Genomic DNA, 25,415 nt, shown 5'->3' with positions numbered 1-25,415 from the left:
TGTCCATTTCATGTGGGGCCTCTGGTTTCCGCCCTTCCCTCTTAGGAAGGTCCCTTGGCCTTCCCCTTATTCAGACTGAAGCAACCAGACTTCCAGGTTTCGGGCTCCATTACTCCCCCCCCCCCTTCAGCCTGTCAGACTGCTGCAGCTGCTTGAGGGCCTGCAGCCTGTTCTTTGAGGCCTTGTCTGTCTGCTGTAGCTGCCAGATCTGTGTTGTCTGCTCCAAAAACTCTTGTATCAGCATCAGGAGCAGCCAGGATACCCATCCTGCTACCTCCCAATGTACCTTTCCGGGGGTTCAGCTCCAAGTCCTCTAAGCCTTCCTCACGGCCTCAGGTGTGGTGGGTTCTACAGTTGCCCAGTACCCAGGAGCCACCCACATAGACAGAACCACCACCATCAGGTGCCAGAACCCAGCAGGTAGCCACATGTTGCTGCCACCCTCCAGATGTGCAGGGCTCGGGTGCCAGGGGAGGAGGGGGATAGTCACCAGATCCTGCCAATACACCACTTGTCAGAGCACATCTGCTCTGCAAGGGGTGACTTAGGCAGTGAGATCCCCAAGGTGAAGAAAAAAGCACAAGGACCCAAAGACAAGGTGGTATATTCTTCAGCACTTTATTGTTGCTTCTGGTGTTCCCTCTGTCTCCTCAGTAAAGTCTCAAGTCTCTTGAATTCTGAGACCTGAAGTATCCTCAATCTTCTGAATCTTCATGTCTCCTGTCTTCTGAATTCTGATGTCACCTGTCTCCCCTCCTAGCAGTTCCGGTATGGGTAGATATAGGTCTTAGGGACAATAGCGGAACGGAGCTAATATTGCATGCACTATTACATCAGTGTGGTGATGTCAGCTTGCTGAGCTAGCTAGCCTATACCCAAAAAGGTAGTTTTTGGGGCTGCTGACCTAGAAACACCTGTGAACTAAGGGCTAGTCAGATAGCCCAAATATGCATGGGAGCTGGTACTAGGGCATGCAGCCCAGAGAATTGGGGCAGCTGGTGCTGCTTGCATTTTCTTATGAGAACCAGAGCTCATATCTTGGCTTTCACTATTAGGGTCCTCACACCATCCAATGCCTTTAGTCTGACACAGGCAGACTGTGAGAATGAGAACGGAATCTGTGTTATACTTTAGCCACTCATGGGGTAAGGTACTGAGTTTGATCTTTAGCAATATCAGCACTGAAGCTACAGGAGATAAAGGTTATTTCAAGAAAGACATAAAATCTTTTAAGTCATTTATATGTCACTTGAGTTGGGAAATTGAATTCATAAGCTCATCCTTTTCTTTCCCCACTTTGTCCAGAGTAATTAAGAGCAACCAATCAATTTCATTCCTCATCATTAGAACTTTTCTTAAATGTATTTGATTAGGAGTATTCAATGATGATATTTTTCATATCTCTATAACCACATCATACTGTGCACTATCAGAGCTAACTTTACTTCTAGAAATAAGCCATTAGTGCTTTAAAACTAATCAGTTTAGAAAAACAGTACCAGAAAAACCGGAACCAATTTAGAAAACTATTCCTTCTGATTCTGTTCCTCTAGAATCACTCTTGGAACCAGAATCTGTATTAGTCAGGGTTTTCCAGAAAAACAGAAACAATAAGCATGTGTATAGATAAACATACTTATTTCAATGGATTGGCTCAAGAAATTTTGTGGGATATAATGTCTAAAATCTTCAGGAAGGCCCACAATCTAGAGACACAAGGAAAGGTTGATGTTGTATCTCGCGTTTAAAGTCAGCACACAACATAATCAACAGTTTAAATGCTATAGAGATGTTTACCTGAAAACTGTGTATTATTGACCAATGTTACCCCATTAAATTTAATTTCTAGCCTGACCTGTGGTGGTGCAGTGGATAAAGCGTCAACCTGGAAACACTGAGGTTGCCAGTTTGAAAACCTGGGCTTGCCTGGTCAAGGCGCATATGGGAGTTGATGCTTCCTGCTCCTCCCCCCTTCTCTCTCTCTCTCTCTCTCTCCTCTCTATAATGAATAAATAAAATATAAAAAAAATTTAATTTCTAAATTAAAAATCATCTGCCTAGAAGCAAAATGCTTTCTTTTTTTTTTTCCTTTTTTCTGTTTAGTCCTTTAATTGATTGGATGAGGCCTACCCACACTGTGTAGAATAAACTGCTTTACTCTAAGTATTCTGGTTTAAATAGGAATCTCATTTAAAAAATACCTTCACACAGACATTTAGACTGCTGTTTGACCAAACATCTGGATAAAATTGCCTATTGCAGTTGGCACATAAATTAACTATCGTCCACAATATGTCACCTGCCCATATTTTAATTTTGGAAATTTTTCAAATATTCTAGTTGAACTCTTCTTACCAATGTCTGCTCTCATCTCGCACAGGTGAGCACATGATAAACTCCCCCGCCCCCAGGCATTGCCTTTCCTTTGATTTTCATCTAGTTGGCTCCACTGCAACTTCAACTTTGTGGTTCAATACGTTCCTGGTATTCCTGGTGGGTTTGGAGAAAGTCATGAATTTGAAGCTAATACAGCTCAAATTGGAAGCAATGCTTCTCTCTCTCTCTGTATCCCGGGGGTAGAACCCAGATGACAGCATTGTATGTGAAATGTCCATCTGTGTTTCTACATGTACTTCGTGCCTGTTGCTTCTACCTGCGGCACAAGACTCCAAGATGCACATCACTGCATTTTGCTTAACCACCTTGAAAAATCTCTGAAATCTGTACTTTTGTTTATGAAAATTTATGGATGTGTTTGAGTATTTCCATGAATATAAATCCAAAAGTTTGTCCGAACTTTAAAAACAACTCATACAGAGACATAGTATAAAATGAACAGAAGAAAGAAATGATGAAGATCAAAACTTTTTGTTGCATTTCTAAAATCTTCCTTTGCCATTACAACCATCATTATTAGCCCAACTGGTAGAAACCAATAGCAATATCTGTATATGTATTAACATATTAGAGTATTATAAGTCACCAATAGATGGGAAAATCCTACAGCAATGTCTTTCAAAGTGTGGGCTCTTATCTGTGTTATGTGAAGAGTCAGAGATTTTACTTATTCTATTTTAAAACTATTTAGCCTCCCAAAGTTCATAGATGTTGGCAGAATGGACAAAGAACTTGACTACTCATGACACAATAGGCAGCACAAGCTTCATGTTTCTATCAGCTCCCCTCTCACCAAGGCCTGCAGGAGAGATGCAGAGACTGCAGGTGAATACTGCACACACAGTGGGTTTGTGTCACAGCTGAGAATCCTGGAACTTAGGAAACTCCCTGGTATTACAGGACAGTCTGCTAGAAAGCTCATCCACTGCTTACCTCAACATGAGACATTATCTGTACTGTACTGATCAAGAAACAAACCTGCCTTCGGCCCAGAAGGGAGATTCTCCGCCTTGTATGACTTCTTGCTATACAGTCATACATCAAAATATAATTATAATCAAGTCCATTAGTGTCTGTGGTGATTAGAATTGTTTGTGTTTCCCCACCAGCAAAAGGTTATATGAAAAGTGTAAGTGTAATGGAAAGAAATAATTAGACAACTCCTGTAATTGAATATATATTCACTGGTACAGAGTAGGTGCATCTTATACATTATCTTATTTTTAAAACTCTAGGAAGTGTGTTCTCATTTAGTATTTGAAGAAACTAAGGTTCATAATTAAGGCTAATTAATTTGTCTGAGGTTACACAACTAGTTCCTGGTGGAGCTTAGGTTAGAACCCAGGTTTTTTTTTTATATTAAAAAAAAAAAAAACATTTTCATGTTACCAAATTTCTCAGTTGCTTGCACAATAATTAAAATAGCAATCATTTGGGACACTCCTAAAGGCTTCACTCCACATTCTGCTGTTTTCAGCGTCTTCTCAGTCCTGGTAATTTTGTGTTAAATTCTCCCACCCCTGGTACATCATCAGCTAGGTTATTGACCCCTGAACTGCACTAGTATGAAACATACATATGTCCTACCTTAAGTTCCAATTTTATGTATCCACTGACCCTACTTGGCTATGTTAATGTAATTAATTTAATTAATATTTTAATTTAAAGTTAATTAAAATTGAACAAAATAAAAACCCACTTGCCTGGTCACACAGCACTAGCTCCATTGGCTAGCGGCTACCTCCCTGGAGAGCACAGACATAGAGCATCCTTATGTGGAAGTGCTGCCCGAATGCACAGGTAAAAGGAAATTTCATATTTGAAAGCTTAGTGCCTTTGCTAAAGAAACAAAAATTTTCTCTTTATTTACAGACTTATTTTGATAAATACTTAAAAATCTTAATCCACCGATGTTTTTACATTTTTTACAATCTCTTTCCACTCCTTAAAAACAGTAGATAACAAAGTGTTTTTTAAAGATACTGATGGTAGTAATCTGATTATTATAGTGATTAGAAATTCCTGAATATACAAGTTCTAAAGGGAAAATAAAAATGTTTTCATTACACCCAAGTAGTTTCGTGAAATTAATTTTTACCTTTATAACCAAATAGATATAAGAAGTTAAGACTTTTAGGGTGAAGTTCTCCATATCTGTGACAGCATATGGCCTGGACTACCAGTTTCAAGGATATTTTCATAACAAACAGCCTTGGAAGACAGATCTTTCTAGGGCCTGATACAGATTTGGTTCGTGGGCATGTTAGATCTACTGTATCTTTTTGGAAAATAGTTAATGGGGTTTGCTGGAATTCTCCTTTCAAAGACTGTGAAATCTCTAAGCTTGTGGTCCATCACTCAGCTGTGACACAAACCTGCTATGTGTGCAGCTCTCATGGGGTCTGCTCCACATGTCCCCCTTGGGTTTGGTCTTGGGGTCCAAGGCCACACAGGTCAGTGTAGCTAGCTCATGTTGTCTGCTGGCTTGTGACTACTAAAGTTGTGTCTCTAACCCAGGAGTCTGTGTCAGTCAGTCAGCCTCCATGAAACTGACTGGCTCACATGTGGGCTTGAATGCTGGCTGAGGTCTCAGACCCCACAGAGCTCTTGAGACAATACGACAAATTAGAGCTAGTAGGTGTGGGAGCAAAAAAGGAGAAGGTTCTATGGAAAATAACCTCACAGGGTGATCTTACCACAAATTCCTAAGTGGGCAGGTGTTGGTGGTTATCAAAGCCCATGTATATAACTTTTTAAATAAAAGGTTTATCTTTATCTTAAACATGTTCTGTCATCTGTTTGTGTGCATCTAGGCTTAGCACACCTTTGAAATATGGGTACTCACTCTCAGAAAAGCACATACTTTTGATAACAATCTTGCAATCTAATCTACTCCCAAACATGATTTCTCCTACCTTCATGTAATCTTCCTTACGTCCCCCCTGTAATTTAAAATGCATAATAAAAGCTGCAGATTGTCACAATGAGAAGTATTCCCTTTTTTTCAGTCTATTGAGATCTTGCTCTCAGAAATGTACTTTATGTGGTTCAAATAAGTTATTATACAAGTTCTCTCCAGGTTGAATATCCTCACTGAGATGTAGATAGGTCCTGAGAAGTGGGGTAGAGGCCACAGTGTGGGAGAGAGGTAGAGTAGTCAAAGGGTGTGGATAGAAGGTGCAGGAGGTACAGAACTCTGGGAATAAAACACATTCTTTTAATTTATAACAACTGCTAATGTACTTAATTTTTGTCCAGTTTAATTTAGAATTCACAGTAGATGATATGGGTTAATATTATTCTTGGTCAAAAAAACAAAAAACAAACAAACAAAACACCTGAAAGCAAAAGTTTTTCAAAATAAAATAGATACCTCATTAGCTTTGTAATTTTCATCCAGATTTTCTTCATTTTCAAATCTAAATGACTCCTCATTAAAAATTATCCCACTAATTGGTGGACCTATTCTCTGATTCCCAACACTCCACCATACCCCCTTGTTCTTGCTTTCCCAATCCTAAATCAGTTTTTTTTAAGCTTTTGGTAAAATGTAGACAAAAATTGGTGTGCCTCACATTGTCCATCTTCCCTAGTTTCCCCAATCCCCATGTCTGTCTCCGCCCCCTCCACCCGCTCCACCTCCTCCACCCGCTCCACCCCCTCTACCCCCTCCACCTCCTCCACCTCCTCCACCTCCTCCACCTCCTCCACCTCCTCCACACACAGCCTGATCTGGAAAGTATACAATGGGTGCCCAGAAAACTAGGGAAACGTCTTTTCATTTTAAGCAGTCAAAAGACAACCAATTCAACTGTCAACTGTTTTTATTAAAGTGACAGTATTACCATTTACTTTTGAATCATGGCGTACTTCTTAGTCCATGCTCGAGCTATGAAATCAAACTTTGGCTTGTCCGTTAGGTAGAGTTTTCCAATTTTTGGAGCGACAGGGTCGTATGGATCGGGATCACATAACATGCAGCTGATTGATAACAGCACTTTGGAAATGGTTAGTGTGGGAGACCAATGAGACTGAAGGATGGCCAGAGAGATGCTGCCATTTCTGTTAATATTAGGATGAAAAATTCGAGTGCTGAACCGTATCTTGGGTGGTTGGAAGGGATAATCACGTGAAAAATGTATCTTTAAGAGGAAAACTCCTCCCTCGTAGGGACTGTTTTCGGGCCCCATTATAAACCCTTGCCACTTAAACATATTGTCTACAGTAGGCCATGCTGAGTAGTCTGCTGAGGGGTCACTAGAAAGTTGAGAGAGCTCCCTGTTGAGTCTTTTTAAAGCCACAGAGTATTCCATGGGGCCGATCCAATCCGTGACCAGAGGCTTCCCTACAGGGAGAAGGAGGGGAGAGACCATGGAGTAAAGGGAGCAGCAACCCCCCAGGTGGGCACATGAGCAGGAGGATGATGCTGCCCTGGGGTGGAAGGGGTTCCGGCCCGAAGGTCGAAGGGGTTCTGGGAGACAGGGATGATGGCGGAGAGGGGGTTGAGGAAGGAGAGTGTAGGAACTGACCCGGACTGATGAACTATTGGACACCTGTGGCCCACGCGGACACTGCCTCCACCACCGCTGCCGCTGCCACCTGGGCTGCCACACCCTCCCACCTCTCCTCACCTGGAGATTTTAAAAGCTCAGAAGTTGCGCTGCCTCTAGACACCACCGCCAGGTGACACAGGCGTTTCTGCCCAGGTGCCTGCCCCTGCCACTTGTCTCAGCTGTCCAGGTTGGAATGTCTGGGGTCGTTAAGGGACCCTCTGTGAGGTCACAAGGGTAACACCGATGATGTCACCAATCTAGTAGGACAGAGCAGAAGGGGCAACTAGAGAGGTGGCCTAAATGGAGAGTAGTAGGAGGGCAGGAGGAACCATGGAGGGGAATGGAACAAGGCTGAGATCAGAAGAGCCCGTGGAGAGGAGTACAGAGTCTTGAGCTCAGGATGGACCATGGATAGGGGTGGGGGGTGGAGGTAGGAGGCAAGAGGAACCATGGGGGACAGTAAAGGAGTAGGAGTGCAGGAAGAATCACTGAGGGAAATGGATGGTGGTGGAAAGCAGAAGTCGGTCCCAGGTTGTAGGTGAAGAATTTAAGGCTGCAAAGCACTGGGAATTGGAAAAATATGCAAGAAGCTATGGGCAGATAGGACATACTTTAGTAGTAGCAGCAGCCAGATGCAATGTGCAGGTGTTTTACAGTAAAATTACACAAAAGTGACACCAAACCATGATTACTAAAAGGAAGGACAACCAACATTATCAGTTATATAAGGTGGGTGGGTATGTGGACCATCCCAGTCTTGTTTCCCTTAGTCACGCAGGGCGAGATCTGACACAACTGACCTGCCCACACTGACGCCATCTTGTGCGAGCTGTTTACCAATCCTGGGGAGACCAGCTGCTCAACACTCCACCCCTTAAGCAGTCTGCACTTGAGAGGGTACACGGGCCCAGAGTGCTCTTCCTTGAGCCCGTAAGCCACAACAACAGTATAAGGAGGAGCAGCCTACTACTAGGAGGCTGGCTACAGGAACCAGAGAAACTATGGTTCACCTCCAGGTGGATGTTAGGTTGTTCCTCCATGACTGAAGATGGTCCTGGAAGAGAGGGCCTGCATAGCTTGTAGCTTAGCATCTATTTCTTGCAGAGCTTAGGCTACATTTCTTTGACTATTTGGTATATACATACAACACTTACATGGAGGATAGCACACATACCTCCTTGGGCAGCTGTCAACAGATCCAAGGCCATCCTATCGCTGAGTAGTTTCATCAGTCATCAGAGTTAGGGCCTACCGGCTCTGAGTCAGAGCCCAGGCTGTGTGCTCATCTAAGGCCATCACCTCTAACTCTATTGTAATAGCCCCCACTCTGGGGAAAAAGACAACTAAAAGATAAAACCACCAAGCAGAATATTTGTCTCCGTGTTAGTGGTGGTAACACCATGTCCAAGTTGTGTGGGGTTCCCACCAGGTACTTCATGACACTCCCTGCAATATAGGATCTTCCCTAAGTGCACCTCCCAGTCCGATTGGCAGGGAGATACAGCCTACTATACTCCCAGCAAACCCTCATGTAACCTGGGGGTACCATGTCCACTGTTTTGGTGCCTGTGTGCTTTCAACCATTCCACCAGTGGCCAGGCTTTGTTACAAGGGTGATATTAGCACATAGCTCATTGGGGATCCACCTAGCTGTGCAGTGTCCTGCCTCCCATTGCTGCTCTGTGCAATGAGGAGTCTTTGCACAGAGTTCTACTTGCTCTCCCAGAAGCCAGATCGACCCATTCCAGATTGCATATCTCATAAATGCCTGTGGATTGTGGTAGTCATGCCATATTAGAGTTTCAGTGGTGTGCTGCATTTCAGGCCACTGTTTGGATGGGTCTTGAGTTGCTAGCCAAGACTAGCTGTCTGCAGTCACCAGTTGGATGTGCTACTGGAGACCACACTCAACACCAGTAGGCAATTCATTGCACACCCAGAAATGAGACACATTGTACACTTGAGCATAGGCGTGTGCCCAAGACATGATGCTGTTGGCAGAAATCATCCTGGCTGGAAAGACAATAAGGAAACAGACACAATTATAGGCAGGTCTTTCCCGTTAGGCAGGATGCAAGATATTTTCTCATCAAGAGATAAGACATTAGGCCTTGGCCAGTTGGCTCAGCAGTAAAATATCAGCTGGCATGTGCAAGTCTCAGGTTCGATTCCTGGCCAGGGCACAGAAGAGAACTGCCCATCTGCTTCTCCACCTTTCCCCCTCTCATTTCTGTCTCTCTCTTTCCTTCCCACAGCCAAGGCTTTATTGGAGCAAAGTTGGCCTGGGTGCTGAATATGGCTCCATGGCCTCTGCCTCAGGCACTAGAATGCTTCTGGTTGCAAGGGAGCAATGGCTTAGAGGGTCAGAGCATAGCCCCCTGGTGGGCTTGCTGAGTGATCTCAATCGGATGCATGCAGGAGTCTCTCTCTCTCTGCCTCCTCACTTCTCACTTCAGAGAGAGAGAGAGGGGGGGGGAGAGAGAGATAAGACAGTAGCAGGGAGGGGGGATGTCCTGGTTGGTGATATTACACCAATCCCCCTTGGGGATTCTTGTTGTAGGAGCAGGGAACAAAACTGGTATACAGGGGATGGGCCAAACAGCCACAATGAGGGTACTCTTTAATAAGGTGTCCTTCCTGTGCTGTAACACAGAAACTGTCAGTATTGGAGGCCAAGTGACAAGAATTCAGAAAACTTGTAAATGATACTTTATCCCTGCTCCTCAGGGAGTTACTAAGGCAATTCAGAGACCATCAAATGCAGTGACTATCCATGGCCTTGACCATAGAGCTTAACCTTCCTCTTCCAGAGGGAGAGGGGCTGGCAGGAGTAGGGTACTTGATGGACCATTTATTGGCTTTAACAATTCATCTTCTGTACTTATTTTCAAGTGCAAATCTTGGAGTCACCTCTATAACATCCTTTCGATTGAGGACAACTTCATATGTCTGGGCTGCTCATTCAGGAGGTGCACAGAGAAATTTAAGCATCTAAGCAGCATGCCTACCCTTTCAAGCTGGGGAGATCACACCGCAATACTAACTTTTTCTTAAACAATTCATTATACTGTTCAATCATTCCTGCTGCTTGGGGCCTATAAGGGACGAAGAGCTATCAGGTCACATCCATCTTCTCATCCCAGTATTATATCAAGCACCCAACAAAGTGGGTTTTTCAGTCACTAGCAGTGCTCAAGGGACACCCATATAAGGCACACAGGTGTTTCAAAACCCATATAGTTGTCTCCTGTGTCGTTTTCTTGACAGGGTATACAAGGAGGAGACCAGTGGCCATGTCCATGGATTTCAATTCATAAACACAGCCTTCATTTGCAAGCAGGGGATCTTATAAAATCTACCTGCCAATGTTGCAAAAGCACTACCTCATGGGCTACCTGCCCACTCCTGGGCTGCAACTCAAACCTCTTGGAGAATGTCCATGCACAGGCTGAGCCTTGTTGGGCCACTTGTATGTGTCCACAGGGACCACCTCGAATTCCCAATTGTGGGTTGCATGCAATATGGTTCTGGGACCAACATGTCCCAGGCATCAGTGCCACCATATGGCAGTGTCAGTTGTGGGGAAGTGAAGACTGCATACCTGTGCCAGGGTATTTTTTCATCATTTCTTGGGCTTAGGAGGGGTCAATAACCACTCAAGTGGTAAATGAACACCTGTTTCGTGAGGCCTAGAGCCACAACTCCTGCCACATAACTTCTCTCCAGACTGGGCAGTGCCCCACAAGCTACTTCTGTTGCTTCTATTGCAGGAGCTACAATTAAGACCCCAGTGCATGAACCAGCTGTCTGTACCAATATGTAGAGGCCCACTTTCTCTAGTGATAACTATCCATACTGCTTGTAGCTCAGCCCACTGGCTGCTTTTCCCTGTCTTCTATTCGACCTGCATTTTGTCAATGCCCAAGTGGATGGCCACTGTTGCCCAGCTACTGAGATTCCCATGGCTAGATGCATCCATACATCAGGTAGCTGGCAGCAAGTGAGGCGACCCTTCACAATATGGACTTGGAGTGACATCAACCTCCTGCACAGCAGCCAGAAACTCTGCAAATGTAATAGGGCTCAACACTTGTTATAGCTCCTGAGTCAGAGGGCTAGTACACAGCACAGCTCTTTCTTCCAGATAAGCGCCCCAATTAGTCAAAGTAGGGGTTTTCTCTATACCCAACTTAGGCACCAATACCCACGAGCGCACCCATCCAGCTGTGCGGTAGGCAGTATGCAGACTTGACCATGTCACCCTTACCAGACTCACAGACCTGCAAGGTCACATAGACAGCTGCTAGCTGTTTCTCCACCAAGAAGTAGTGAATCACAGTGCCTTTCCATAATTGGGACCAGAAGTCTATTGGGGTGCACCATTGCCTTGTTTGCTGCCACCGGCCCCATCAAAGCCCGTCAGAGGTTACAGTAACATCTAACTAGAAAGACTTCATGGGCTCAACCACCTGTAGGGCCTGTGCCTAGGCCATTGCCTACTTGGCATCCTTAAAGGCCTGCTCTGCCTCTGAAGTCCAGTCCTAGACTCCTCTTTCTGATCCAGCTGATGCAGAAGCAGAATGGTCTGGACTAGATGGGGAATGAACTCACACCAAGTCCCTAAGAGACCTACGAAGGTCTATAACTGTTTGTCTGTGGTCGGGATATGCTTGGACTTTATCTATCACTGCTTCTTGGATTACTTTGGTCTTAACCTACCAGACAACTCCCACGAACTTGACAAATAAACCAGGTCCTTGCACATTACTAGCATTTACAGCTCAGCCCCATGTTTCTAGGGCACCTTTCACAATCCCTGTTGTTGTCTCTAGATCTGTGAGAGAATGAGAGATTAGCATTATATCATCAATGAAAGAGGGCTACCATGGGTGACTTTGATCGTGAGTCCAAGTCTTTGGTCACCAAACCACGACAAGTAATCGGGCTGTGCAAATGGTCATTCAGCAAGACAACAAAAGTCTACTGTCACCCTTATCAGGTGGAAGGCAAACTGTTCCTGGTTCTCTGAGGTGATGTCAATAGAGAAGAAAGTGTTGGCCAGATTCACTAGTAGTAGTGCCCCAAGTTCAGAGTCAAGTGGTCTATTAAATATAGCAGTGATGGAATGGCTACATGAAGTGAGGGAGTCACCTTTGTCTATTTCTCATAATCATCTGTCATGCCTCAGGTCCCATCAGGCTTCTTCAGTGGCCCCAATGGGGCATTAAAGAGACTATGCACGTGCTGTACTGTACCAGCTTTCTCTAGTTGAAGTATAGTCTGTCCTATCTCTTCATGTACCCTAGACAAATGATATTGATGCATATTCATTTTTGCCTGGGGAGTGGGGAGCACCACAGACTTGTGTTGTGGGTGGCCTCTTAGGACTGGCTTTATGGCTCACACTTGCAAGTAGAACTCTTTTTGCCTGGTGGCAATAGTAAGCACCATCAAAACATCTATCCCTAAAATATATTCTGGTATGGGGAAAACATCTACTGTGTGTACTCGCAGTGGCAAACACCCAATGCCCAACATGAGCATGGCTTGTTGCATGCAAAATGTACTGCCACCATAACTATTAATGTGAGCTAAGGGTCCCCAAAATCTCTCTGAGTTCCCATACCATAGACGATAGTCTGTGCCAGTGTCCACCAATGACAGGATGTGCTGAATATTTCGGCAGGATTAGTAAATAGTTCATTCAACATGTGGCCTCTGAGTGCCTTGATCTGACCCCTAGTTAAGGAGGAAAAAATTTTCCTCAGGGGAACTCAGAAAGTCATGGAGCCATACAGGGAGTGCAGAAGCCTTTCCAGCTCCATGTGGCAGCCTTCCTTTGGTTACTGTCATTACAAGGCCAACAGCACATAATTAGGCTGCTGATCTTTTTTTCTCTTTCTTTACCCTGGTTGTTAATTAAGCAATCTGTATTTGCAGGCAGAAGACTTTCTGGAGCCCCTCCCTGTTAGGGATCACACAAGCTCCCTTTGTTTCCCCCTCCTGTCCTATGGGACGTGTTTTTGTACAACCCTTTTGTTTGACTTCTACATCACCCAAACCTGCCATGGCTGTTGTTCGATCATGTATGCGTTGATCGATGTATGGAGTGAGGAGACCCAAACGCCGCAGGTGACCGAGAAGCCAGGAACAAGTCCTTTATGATGATGGTTGCTCATCATCTGGGTCCCAGATGTTCAAATTAAACATTGTATGATACATACCCGTCTCCTGGATCACCTGCACCAGGTCAGCCTAAGTGGTTCACTTCATCATCCCCTCGGGGAGTTCTCTTGTATCATGCCAAACCATACGGGTCATGGCCATCAGCCAGTCCATCAGCGAGTGATCATCCTGGGCACCTCCCAAGTGCATGCTAATCTGCAGTTGCTGTCTCAAAGACAGCTGTAAGGTGATGGAGACCAGCTTCTCCATTTCATCAGGTGATAACTGCAGACCATCTGTTCCCTCATTCTATAAGTTAGGGACTCAAGCTGGGAGGGGCTCCCCAGATGTTGTCGGCTCTGCTTCCCAAGCTCCCTCAGCTTGGTGAGAGTGTAAGAAGTATACGTGGTAAATTCTGTCACCACCAGGGGGCCCTGCGAACCACTCCCCTGGGGTAGATGCTGGTCATGCTCCAGCCTCTATTTCACCACAGGGCGTTCATGCCAGTCTGGGCTTAGGATGGAATCTTCCTCACCCTCAACATTTGTTTCCAGGCTTACCAGTGTTCACAGAGTTTGAATCCTATGGATTATCAAGGTCTTACTTGAGAACTCCAACACAGGCTTCCAGCCATTCCTCCTCAAGCCATAAATCTCTCACTTGAGTTTCATAAGCCAGAGTGCTTTCGTGCTGCTGCTTCAAGGCCTTGACGAACAGCCAGCCAACGAGGCCAGCTGCAACTCCAGACTTCTTGAGAATTGTGTCTTCAAGGACATGCAGGGTCTTCTTTAAACTCAGCAGGCTCCCATTAACCTCTCCCCACTCCCAAAAGGGGCCTAAAATGTTAGGACGGCAGCCATGGGGTACCACACCCCAGTATCAGGCCACATGTCCTCTGGCGGTGTAGTGGGGACACTTACGCCATTCTGCCTGCTATGCCAAGTGTGGAGTCAAGTTTCGAAGGCAAAGGATGTAAAGCTGCAAGGTGCTAGCAGCCAGAAAAAGATGCAAGAAGCTTTGGGTATAGAACACACTTTATTAGCAGCAGCAGCCAGATGCAGTATGTCAATGGCAACTGCAGCCGCCTGACGCAGTATGCTGGCATTTTATAGTAAAATCATACAAAAGTGGCACCAAGCCATAATTACAAAAAGCAGCAGTAATATTACCAGTTATATAAGGTAGACGTGCATGTGTACCATCCCCAACCTGTTTCTCTTAGATATGAATAGCCGGATCTGACATAGCTGAACTATTCACACTTACTCCATCTTTTGTAAACTGTTTACCAATTCTAAGGAGACCAGCTTTCCCACAGCGGGATACCTGGAAGGGGATAAAAAGAGATGTGGGGAGGTAGAGGGGTGCCCAGGCTGCCTGGCTTACCCAGTGTTTGTGCTGTGTCCTGGCAAGTTGGGTTAGAGGCACTACCCATTACTGAGACTTAGCCGGATATGTAAGAGCAGTTTGGTGAATTCCTTCCACCCCTCACTCACCCACATCCACCTGCCATTGGCATTTTACCACACTGGATTTATCCTGATTTCTCTACCTGTCATTCTGGCTCTTGTGCTTCCTGTCTCTTTCTGTGAATACCTATATCCTAAAAGTAAGCTACCTACATCATGTCCTTTCATCCCAGATACATTCGTGTGTGCTTCCTAAGAGGTCTTGAAGCCGCAGCACGGAAGCACTCTGGCTTATGAAACTCAAGTGAGAGATTTATGGCTTGACTATTCTATGGCATAGTCAACTTGAATAAATTTAATATCAATACCATACTTTAGTAACTTTAAAAATAACTTTTCATAGTATTTTTTATAAATTTACTTTTATAAAAGATTAAAGTATTCAAATATCCAATCTTGAGATATAACCAATTTAATTTTTTTAATAACTGGCAGGAAAATCAGGAGGAAGGAAGAAATAAAACCAGTTATCCACGCAGCATTTCTAGGCAGCATGATTATCTTTCTTTATAAAAACAAGCATTTGGGGAAAGCAATGATTCCAATAACATCATAACTGCAGAACAATGTTTTTTATTCATGAGGATTTCTAATGAAGATACGTACATTAAACATTCTTCACTTGCTTGTATGCATGGAATGTAAAGACAAATAATTATGATCAGAAGAGGCGAGGCTGTGATTCACATCAATCTTTCTCATGAAATAACCAATAATCTAATAAAACCTTCTTCACTTTTGGTAAGAAATTACATTAGACCTGGTAGGCTGCAGTTTCATTTATGATGTATTGGACACTCTTCAATAATTAAAATTTCCTGCTATCAGACTAGTTATCTAATACACCCAATCAACTGATTTAGGAAGGCAAAAATCATTATTTGACAAGACTTTCAAGGTTGAGAACATAGATGGCTGAATGGATGCTGTAATAGTGTAACATAAAATGTCAAACTTATGGAAAAAAGTTTTCCAAATCTTTTGTGTTATGTGGTTCCAAACATGATCTGATTGCTGTGTCTGGGAGCAGATGAAGTATCCTTGTTACCATGGCGAACATTAGATTTTAACATCCTCATTTAAAATAAAAACATTTGTAAGAAAATTTAATATGAAAATCAGGGCTATTTCTTTACATAAAAGGCATATATAACATTGTACAATGTTGCAAGAAGTTTTTGAATTTCTCTTTTTACAAAGGGATGAGACTTAAAAATTATTTTACAAGACCAAATGCCATTAATACAAACCTTTTTGATTGGGTTGGGTGTCAGGACAATGTAATCCTGTTTAAGTTCTCTATAGAAAAAAAGGTTTCCCAAGATTCCTCCATCTTTTCATTGTCCAAATCCTGTGAAAAACACATTTCACATCCATCTAACTCTACCCCCAGTGTGATGGCTCTAACTCAGGATATGATCATATGTCACAAGACCTCAATAATATATTTTAATGAGTGTCTATGCTGCCAATCTTGCGACCCTCAAATTCATCCTCAACACTGCCATATAGAATGATCTCCCTATAGTATAACTCAATCCCTATCATAGTTTTCAAAAACTTCTCCACCTGAAGGATGAATTATCAAGTTCAGGGCTACTCTATTTCATAGTCCCCAGGGAGAATTCTATTCTTCTTTAATTTTGCTACACACAATCCCTATACTCTAGCAGGTATTATTCTCCATTTTAATGGTCTATTTAAATGTTTGTTCTCTCAATAAGTCGGATAGGTCTTTGATGAAAGAACTGTCCTTGATCATTTTTATACTCTGATTGCCCAGTATATACTAGGTACTCAACAGTTCCTGGATGTTAAGTCCCTGCATTCATTAAAGGGAAAATGACATAATTTATACAGTATGATTAATTTAAAGAAGTTATATTTCTTATTTTTTCACAACATAAAATTTAGATTAAAAACATGGGCGCTTCCTCTGTGTGCTCTGACTGGGAATCGAACCCGGGAATCCTGCACACCAGGCCAATGCTCTACCACTGAGCCAACCGGCCAGGGCCTAGGAATGCCCTTGTTGATCAAGCAACCCAAAAGAAAATTATATGGAGCAACCGTGACAGACCCAGCAAGTCAGTCTCATATTATTCATCACCAGAACGCTGCAGCCCGGTGTAAACAGTTTCAACTTTCTCGGGAAGCAGCACGGTAGATTGGGAAATCCTGTCCAAGGGGTCCTATACTGCCCCTTCATTTGGAGTTAACCCTCAAGGACCCCTACCAGGACAACTTTGGCAGATGGATGTTATTCATATACCTTCATTTGGCAAACAGTCGTATGTTCACATTACAGTGGATACATATTCCGGATCTATAGTAACCTCTGTCAGAACAGGAGAGGCTGCTAAGCATGTTATAGCTCATTGTCTGTATGCATTGTTCTATTATTGGATTTCCTAAACTGGCTAAAATGAAAATGCTCCTGCATATGGAGCAAAAGCATTTACTGTATTTTGTCATGCTTACAATATTTAAAGTTAAGGTATTATTAAAGTGTACTCAGCAAACATTTTTTTTTTTTATTTTTCCGAAGCTGGAAACGGGGAGAGACAGTCAGACAGACTCCCGCATGCGCCCGACCGGGATCCACCCGGCACGCCCTCCAGGGGCGACGATCTGCCCACCAGGGGCCCATGCTCTGCCCCTCTGGGGCGTCGCTCTGCCGAGACCAGAGCCACTCTAGTGCCTGGGGCAGAGGCCAAGGAGCCATCCCCAGCGCCCGGGTCATCTTTGCTCCAATGGAGCCTTGGCTGTGGGAGGGGAAGAGAGAGACAGAGAGGAAGGAGGGGGTGGGGTGGAGAAGCAAATGGGCGCCCCTCCTATGTGCCCTGGCTGGGAATCAAACACGGGTCCCCCGCACGCCAGGCCGACACTCTACCGCTGAGCCAACCGGCTAGGGCCTACTCAGCAAACATTTTAAGGTCAATTAAAAAAACATTTTAAAGGGGGTAGTCATATCCTGGAACTCCTACGGGTCTACCATATCATGCTTCTTACTTAAAAAAAATTTACATTTCATTTGAATGCTGATGAACAGGAGACATCAAATCTTTTTCGCCTGCAAACTACTACCTTCTTTATTAGATCCAGCTAATAACACCGTTTTGTCTTTTTCCAAATAGCTCCAGATATATGGAAAAGATTTATATAGGCGGATGGGGATCCTCAAACCCCTCAGCGAGATCTTCTGAGCATGGTTTTTAAGATACCTAGAGGCAGAAAAAGCCCAATAGAGATCAGAGGAACTATCAGTTTTTAGGATACACCCTTAAAGGTTCCAATGCCCCAAAGGGGTCTCATAGGATGCCATCTGGGTCCTGCTTCAATAGTGGAAAGGAAGGTCATTGAGCTAAAGCCTGCCAGGCTTACATGCCTCTGCTGTGAGGAAACAGGTACACTGGAAGGTAGGCTTCCCCCTTGCTCCTCTAAGGGAGGGTTCAGTCTCTTCCAGCCCTACTCCAGCCACCTATGACCTAACCTTGCCCAGAATGCTGGGGTTTGCCAGTGAAGGCTGAAGGTGCCCAGGGCTGTCGGCCCCATATATGACACTGTGGACAAGCCTAGGGTATTTCTTCCAAGAAGCAGGTAAACTGATCTCATTTGCACAAGGGCCACTTAATTATGTTTTGCCTGAATAGTCAGGTTTTTTATTCTTCCCTCAAAGATCTCTGTTGTGGGTGTTGATAGTCCTATTTTCTGCTGCTTTGCTTAATATATAGTGTTTCCTTTATCGTTCCTACCTCAATGCCCCACTCATATTTCAGGCTGGGACCTACTCCTAATTTAGAGCTCTATTTCCCCCTTTTACCAACTTCTATTATGAATCTACCTTTGCCACCCAGCTTAGTTTATCCCAAGGTTCTCTTTACCATGCCACAGTTACAGAGCTCCAGGGAAAAGCAACCTGGTCTCATCTCTCCAGGCAGAGGAGAACAGAAGCTCCATATCCACGCATGCTGCAAATGGCTTTTCCAGTCTACCTGAATCATTACCAGCTAGAAGCAGCTGTCATTGGGACTTGGACATGAGCTGCAAAGTATAGAATGGTGACAACAATTCCAGTGCCATGCGAACTTTTCCTGGATGTGGACTTTTCCTGGACTCTTGCTCCCTGTGACAGCTCCTAACAGACTGAACTGTGGTGGGGTTGCATTTTTCAGAAATTTGGCATGGTGATGGGGCCAACTTGGACTTGGTGAACATGTTAAGGACACTACTCTTTTATGGATTCTTGCTGTATTGGCCAAGAGTTTGCTTAAAGGCTTTTAATCACTGTAAAAAAAATAGAAGACTGGATAAAGAAGATGGGGCACATATACACCATGGTATACTATTCAGCTAGAAGAAATGATGACATCGGATCACTTACAGCAGAATGGTGGAATCTTGATAACATTATGCGGAGTGAAATAAGTGAATCAGAAAAAAACAAGAACTGCAGGATTCCATACATTGGTGGGACATAAAAACGAGACTAAGAGACATAGACAGGTGTGGGGTGGTTACGGGGGGTGGGGGGAGGGGAGGAGGGAGAGAGGGAGGGGGAGGGGGAGGGGTACAAAGAAAACTGGATAGAGGGTCACAAAGGACGATCTCTCTTTGGGTGATGGGTATGCAACAGAACTAAATGACAAATGACAAGATAACCTGGAAATGTTTTCTTTGAATATATGTACCCTGATTTATTGATGTCACCCCATTAAAATAAAAATATATTTATAAAAAAACATTATATGATACAAGATATTACATACAATAAAAACAAAAGTAAATAAACTGGGAATACATTGCATTATTCCTCACTTGACAAACCCTCAATGACAATTCAAAGTCTATTTAACTATTATCTGATATAAGGTATTGCTTATCATAACTTTTCATAACATTTTGATAAAATTACATCTTATATATAATTAAAGCCTTCAAAGAACTAATCTGGAGTTAAAACCAATTTAAGTTTGGTATACCTGACAGAAAAGGAAGGAGAAAGAAAGTATGAAACCACTAGTCTATCTGGAATATATTTAACAGTAAATTTAATGTTGATACAATACTTTTGTATTCATATTCCAGTTTCATCAATTGACAAACAAGGTCCTTAAAAATTATTCTTAAATCCATCCAGGGAAGGATCCAAACTAAGATCAGGTATATTTCCTTTAGCTCTTCTGTCTGTTTAGTCTCCTTGAGTGTAGAACATTGCTACAGCTTTTCTGTATTTTTTTGTGACAATGACACATGAAGAATGCAGAGCCCCTGGTCCCCTATTGCTCATTCACACTTACCAGTCTTCAAAACTAACTTCAGCAATACACCAGACACTATGGAGAGAGGAAGAGGGAAAAGGGCTGAAAAAGACTACTCTGATTTGTATGTTGAGTGTTGTAGTAAAGTCACAGATGTTTAACATGTGTTAATTTAGGGCATGTTCTCCATTGCTTTTTGTAAAATGAATAGACTTATTTCACTTGCAGAAAATTTGTATTTTTCAGTCCTCTTTTAAAAAGTGATAAACTGACAAATATTTTGTGGCAGTAACTACATTTCTCCAGAAGCTAAGTAAAAAATTGAAGGTCATGTTGGAAGTATTCACTGTTTTTGATTTCAAGTTAAGATGTATCACTATTTTTATCCCTATCATCTCTATCACTATTGCTATCTCTATCTTTACCTATACTTACAGTTATACCTCTATCTATATTTATATATACATATTATTTTAGAAGCATAATTAATTTCTCTTTAAATTATCTCCAGTGAAATATTGTGAATAAAATTACTAACGTGAAGTAATTTACAGACTTACACCATATTTTATAGTATCTTATGGCTGCTATAACAAAGTACCACAATCTGCACGGTTCACAACAACAGGAATTTATTTGCCCACAATTCTGGAGGCAAGAAGTCAGAGACTAACTATCATCAAAGCCCTGCTGTCTCTTGAAGACTCTAGGAAAGAATCTGTCTTTGCCAACTCCTAGCTTTGTGGTTCCCAGCAATCTTTGTTGCCTCTCAGTTTGTGGTTCGATCACTCCAGTGTGTCCTGGTCTTCATGTGCACTTCTTCCATGTGTGTTTCTGTGTCCAAATATCCCTTTCCTGTCAAGGTCACCAGTCTTTGGATTTACTGCTCACCAAAATCTAGTACAATCTGATCTCAACTTGATTACATCTGCAAAGATTCTATGTATGGTATTTCTAAGCAAGGTCATGTTCTAAGGCTTCAGGTAGATGTGGATTTTGGGAGCATAATGCTCAAACAGGTAGAGTCTAACCTCAGCATCTTAAAATTCACATCTATCCCATTTACAAAATGCATTCACCCCATTTTAACACCTCCAACTTTTAAAATCCATTTTGTCATTAACTCTAAGTCCAACATGTCATCTAAATATCATCAACTCAAAGTGTTCCAAATATCATGATTTCAATACTGTGAATCAAGTATAAATGACACTCTGGGTGTGATTTACCTGTCAAAAAATGTCCTCATGATCTGTGGTACAGAGAAACATAAACAAGTTACCTGTTTAAAAACTAACAAAAAAATTAACAAAGTAGGCATAGGATAAACATTTCCATTATGAAAGGCAAAGACTGGAAGGAATAAAGGAGTCACTGCTCTCAAGCAAATTTGAAACCTAGAGTGAAAAGTCCATTGGTTTTTATGTCTTAAAAATTATCCTCTTTGCCTCAATCCAGCCTCTAGGTGCAAAGAGGCTAAGTCAGCCCCTGCCTCTGTTTCTGTCTTTCTAGCTTTCCTGCCTCTACATTCATAGCTCTGCCCCGATAGTGGTTCTTTTTCTTTACCTTTTTTTTAATTAAGTGAGAACAGGGGAGGTGGAGAAACAGACTCCAGCATGCACTGACCGGAATTTGCCAAGCCCCTTATGGGATGATGTTCTGCCTAACTAAGGCGTTGTTCCATTGTGTTGTTCCCTTCTGGTTCTAAGGCCTTTGTATGTAGACTGTAACTGCATCATCACATTTCTTGTAACTTTAGTTTTTTAATTGAAAAGTACAGGATTTGTTTGTCTCCATATTCAAGTGAGTCAATTTTTTATTATAACTATCTCTTTTACTCTTTCTCTATCTCTGAGTGCATATATATACATACATACATACATACATATATAATATTAATTTTATTTTTCTGGAAAATCTTGACTAATACAGAATTTTGTACCCACAGTGGTCCTAGAAAGAACAAAATTTTAAAAATAAGTTTTTCTTTTAATTGGTTCTGGGCTTTCTGGAACTGGTTGATTTCATTAGCTTTAAATGGGGTAATGAATATTTCTATTTCTATTGGTAAAGAGAGTGCATGATCTTACTGTAGAGATACACAAAACATCATCATTATATACTCATAATCAATCCTTTAAAAAAGTAAAGATCTAAATGATTGTGTATATGATACCTTGGGATATTTTTGGCGAAATAAATACTAAAATGAAATTGACTAGCTGCCCCTAATTTTTCTAGATAAAGTAGGAAAACAAAAAGATGAGCTTAAGGATTGAAATGCTCAGTTCAAGCACCACATAACCTGAAAAGTTCTATGTGTATCCTGAAGGAGACCCTTACTTCCTGTAGCTGCAGGAAGAAAATTGCTTAAAATAAAAACTAGAATCTCATCCTCCTAGAGGCCAAATTAAAATACAAATTGAACTCTTAGCCTTGTTGGACATCTGCTGTCAATGTGAGGGTATTGATTGGAAAGGAATGGAATCCTTAAATTTGGAATTGGGTCTTGGGAGAAGACCCAGATTAAGCCAAAGACATTGATTCCCTACATTCTGATGAGACTTCTTTACCAGCAGAAGTAGCCTCTCCACCCATAATGGAAGTATTCTCACTCCCATCCCACCCCCAGTCTGTGGGTATTAACACTTGATTATATGATAAAACAATAATGACTTCCCCTAAAACAGTTGCCATGCAAAAATGTTGAGTCTATTCAGGACCCACCCAACTCCATCATCAATCTTTACATCTACCAAGTTCCATTAGGCTCCCAAAGGTGAGATACAAAGGTTTGACCCATGAGAATGTGGACTACATTCCAGTTTATACTGAGAGAAATCCACAAACATGTGTGGGAATAGCTGCTAAGTCTGTGGAACAATGGTAGACGGAATGTAAAGTTGATTTAGGCTTAACCTATTGACAGGAGCTCACTAAGCAAAGATACTCTGCATTTAAAGTTGTATCTCAGAGAGTTAGAAAAGTCTCTGAGCCTGGCTGCTTGTTCAGTGGTAGAGCATCAGCCTGCCGTGTGGATGTCCCAGGTTTGATTCCCGGTGAGGGCACACAGGTGAAGCGATCATTTGCTTCTACACCCCTCCCTCTCCTTCTTCCTCTTCTCTCTCTCTTCCCCTCCCACAGCCATGGTTTGATTGTTTTGAGTGCATTGCCCTGGGCACCAAGGATGGTTCCGTGGAGCCTTCATCTCGGGTGCTAAAAATGGCTCAGTTGCGAGCATGGCCACAGATGGGGGAAAAGAAGAAGAAGGAGAAGAAAAGAAGAAGAAAGAGGAGGAGAAGGAGGAGGGAGAGGAGGACGAGGAGGAGGAGGACGAGGAGGGGAAAAGAAAAGGTTCTAACAGTTTATATGGTTGGTTGCTGAAATATGAATCAAAAGTTGCTCACAGTGGGTGAGTTAGTTGCTAATGTTAAACCTGATTTGGTTTAACGTAGAAAAAAGGATAAAATGCTTAGGAAGAATGAAATGTTAGAGTGAATTCATCATTTAATACCTAATCATTCTCCTTGTGATGGTCCAGGAAACACCTTTCACTAAGAATATGAGAAATAAATTTATAAGGAAAACTTTGGCATCCTTGAAGAGCTCTGTAAGTACTCTTTTATGTAGGCCAGACTTTATAGAGGGAACTGTAGTCACTGAATTGAAAAATATAAATACAATCAGTGTAGTTGGGTCTCAGAGTTGCAGGGATCAAGCTGCTGCTGCTCTCAACCACCAAAGACAAGGTAGAAGTGGAAACCATAATATCATTACTATTGTATAAGGAGAGCAGAGTAAAATCAGAAATCAAAATAATCTGACACACAAACACAGATTTATGCATTGGGTAGCTGATCACAGCCTCCCTAGAAATGAAATAGATACAAAGCCAATTAAATTCTTATCTGATCTGCATAAGCAGAAAAGTTCTATGTCAAGTAAATGAATTCTAACTTGAATTACAAACACAGTTAAGGAACCTCAAACATTTACCAAAATTAAACCGGTTTGTAGACCCAAAAGGATTGAAAGGGAAGGATAGTTCTTTGTGATAAAGGACTGCTGCAAAAATTATAACATTTATCTTTCTCCCAGACTGTCCCAAAAAGACTTGCTGTTTTTCATCTGGGTAACAATACATGGAAATAAAGGAAGTAATCAGAGCTTTCAGGGACTCCTGGACACTATATTCATTGCAGCATTATTTACAATAGTCAAATTGTAGAAGCAGCCCAAGTTCCCATCAGTAGATGAGTGGATAAAAAAGCTGTGGTACATTCAAAAGAAAACAAAAAGCTGTGGCACATTTACACAATGGATTACTACTATTCAGTCATAAACAAGGAGGAGATCTTACCTTTTGCAACAGTATGGATGGACCTGGAGAGTACTATGCTAAGTGAGATAAGCCAGTCAAAGACAAGGACCATATGATTTCTTTCATATATGCAATCTAATGAACAAAATAAACTAAGAAGCAAAACAGAGACAGGCTTGTAAACAGAGAGCAGCCTGACAGCTAAGAGGAATGCAGTTACTATTCTAACTAAGTTTGTAGTATTGCATAAGAGAAATCCTAAATATAGTAAGTATCTAAACATCCTCATTATTGCAAGTTGTCATAGTGTTGTGAAGGTTACAAATAAGAACCTGAGATGGAAAAAATAGATAGGATGATCAGGACAGACCTCTCTAAGGAAGTCACATTTAAGTTGAGAACTAAAGAGAAGTTGGATTTGTTTAGTGAGGGAAAGAGCATTTTGGCAAAAGGCAGAGTGTATGCAAAACACAGATATATTTAATAAGTGTTTGCTTTAGTAAAAACAAAGATATCTGAGACAGGTGTACCCATCAAAACATATTACCTGTGATTATAATGTACCTGGGATTTGTTTTTATCACAATTTTTGAAAACAGCAAATCAGTAGACAATGATTGCTGTTGAAAAGATAGCTTTACAGTTCCTAAAGGCAGAGGGTGGAGGGTATGCCACACCAAGCAGGAAAGCATCAGACTTGGTCAGAAAGCAGAAAAGGAGGCCCTAACTGGGTAGCTCAGTTGGTTAGAACACAGCACAGATTTTATTTTATTTTTTTTTTATTTTTTGTATTTTTCTGAAGTTGGAAACGGGGAGGCAGTCAGACAGATTCTCACATGCACCCAACCGGGATCCATCCGGCATGCCCACCAGGGGGTGATGCTCTGTCCATCTGGGGCATCGCTCTGTTGCAACCAGAGCCATTCTAGCACCTGAGGCAGAGGCCATGGAGCCATCCTCAGTGCCCAGGCTAACTCTGCTCCAATGAAGCCTCGGCTGCGGGAGGGGAAGAGAGAGACAGAGAGGAAGGAGAGGGGGAGGGGTGGAGAAGCAGATGGGTGCTTCTCCTGTGTGCCCTGGCCGGGAATCAAACCCGGGACTCCTGCACGCCAGGCTGACGCTCTACCACTGAGCCAACCGGCCAGGACCCACAGCGCAGATTTTAAACCAGTCAGGACACGTACAAAAAATCAACCAATGACACCATAAATAAGTGGAAGAACAAATTGATGTTTGTTTATCTGTCTTT

At 42.5% G+C, this 25,415-nt stretch overlaps 1 protein-coding gene across 1 annotated transcript; it reads right to left on the bottom strand.

Annotated features, from left to right (window-relative positions):
• Positions 1–921: 921 nt before the first annotated feature.
• On the bottom strand, positions 922–6,710 carry LOC136317649 (ubiquitin-conjugating enzyme E2 D3-like). The gene is made up of 3 exons (XM_066250457.1): positions 6,250–6,710; positions 5,973–6,124; positions 922–1,187 (listed from the first exon to the last, which is right to left on the bottom strand). The coding sequence occupies exons 1-3, from the start codon at positions 6,708–6,710 to the stop codon at positions 922–924; spliced, it is 879 nt and encodes a 292-aa protein (XP_066106554.1).
• Positions 6,711–25,415: the final 18,705 nt, after the last annotated feature.

Source organism: Saccopteryx bilineata, chromosome X (genome assembly GCF_036850765.1).
Source record: "Saccopteryx bilineata isolate mSacBil1 chromosome X, mSacBil1_pri_phased_curated, whole genome shotgun sequence".
NCBI classification, from domain to species: Eukaryota; Metazoa; Chordata; class Mammalia; order Chiroptera; family Emballonuridae; genus Saccopteryx; species Saccopteryx bilineata.
This window is presented reverse-complemented; position numbering and strand designations above follow the sequence as displayed.

Coding starts and splice junctions, on each gene's coding strand:
- LOC136317649 (XM_066250457.1), bottom strand. CDS start 6,710: ATGGAATACTCTGTGGCTTTAAAAAGACTCAACAGGGAGCTCTCTCAA. Junction 6,125..6,249: donor AAGTACGCCATGATTCAAAA/GTAAATGGTAAT, acceptor TTTCCAGATCAG/GCTGTGTGTGGAGGAGGTGG. Junction 1,188..5,972: donor AACTAGGGAAGATGGACAAT/GTGAGGCACACC, acceptor TATCTCCTGTAG/CTTCAGTGCTGATATTGCTA.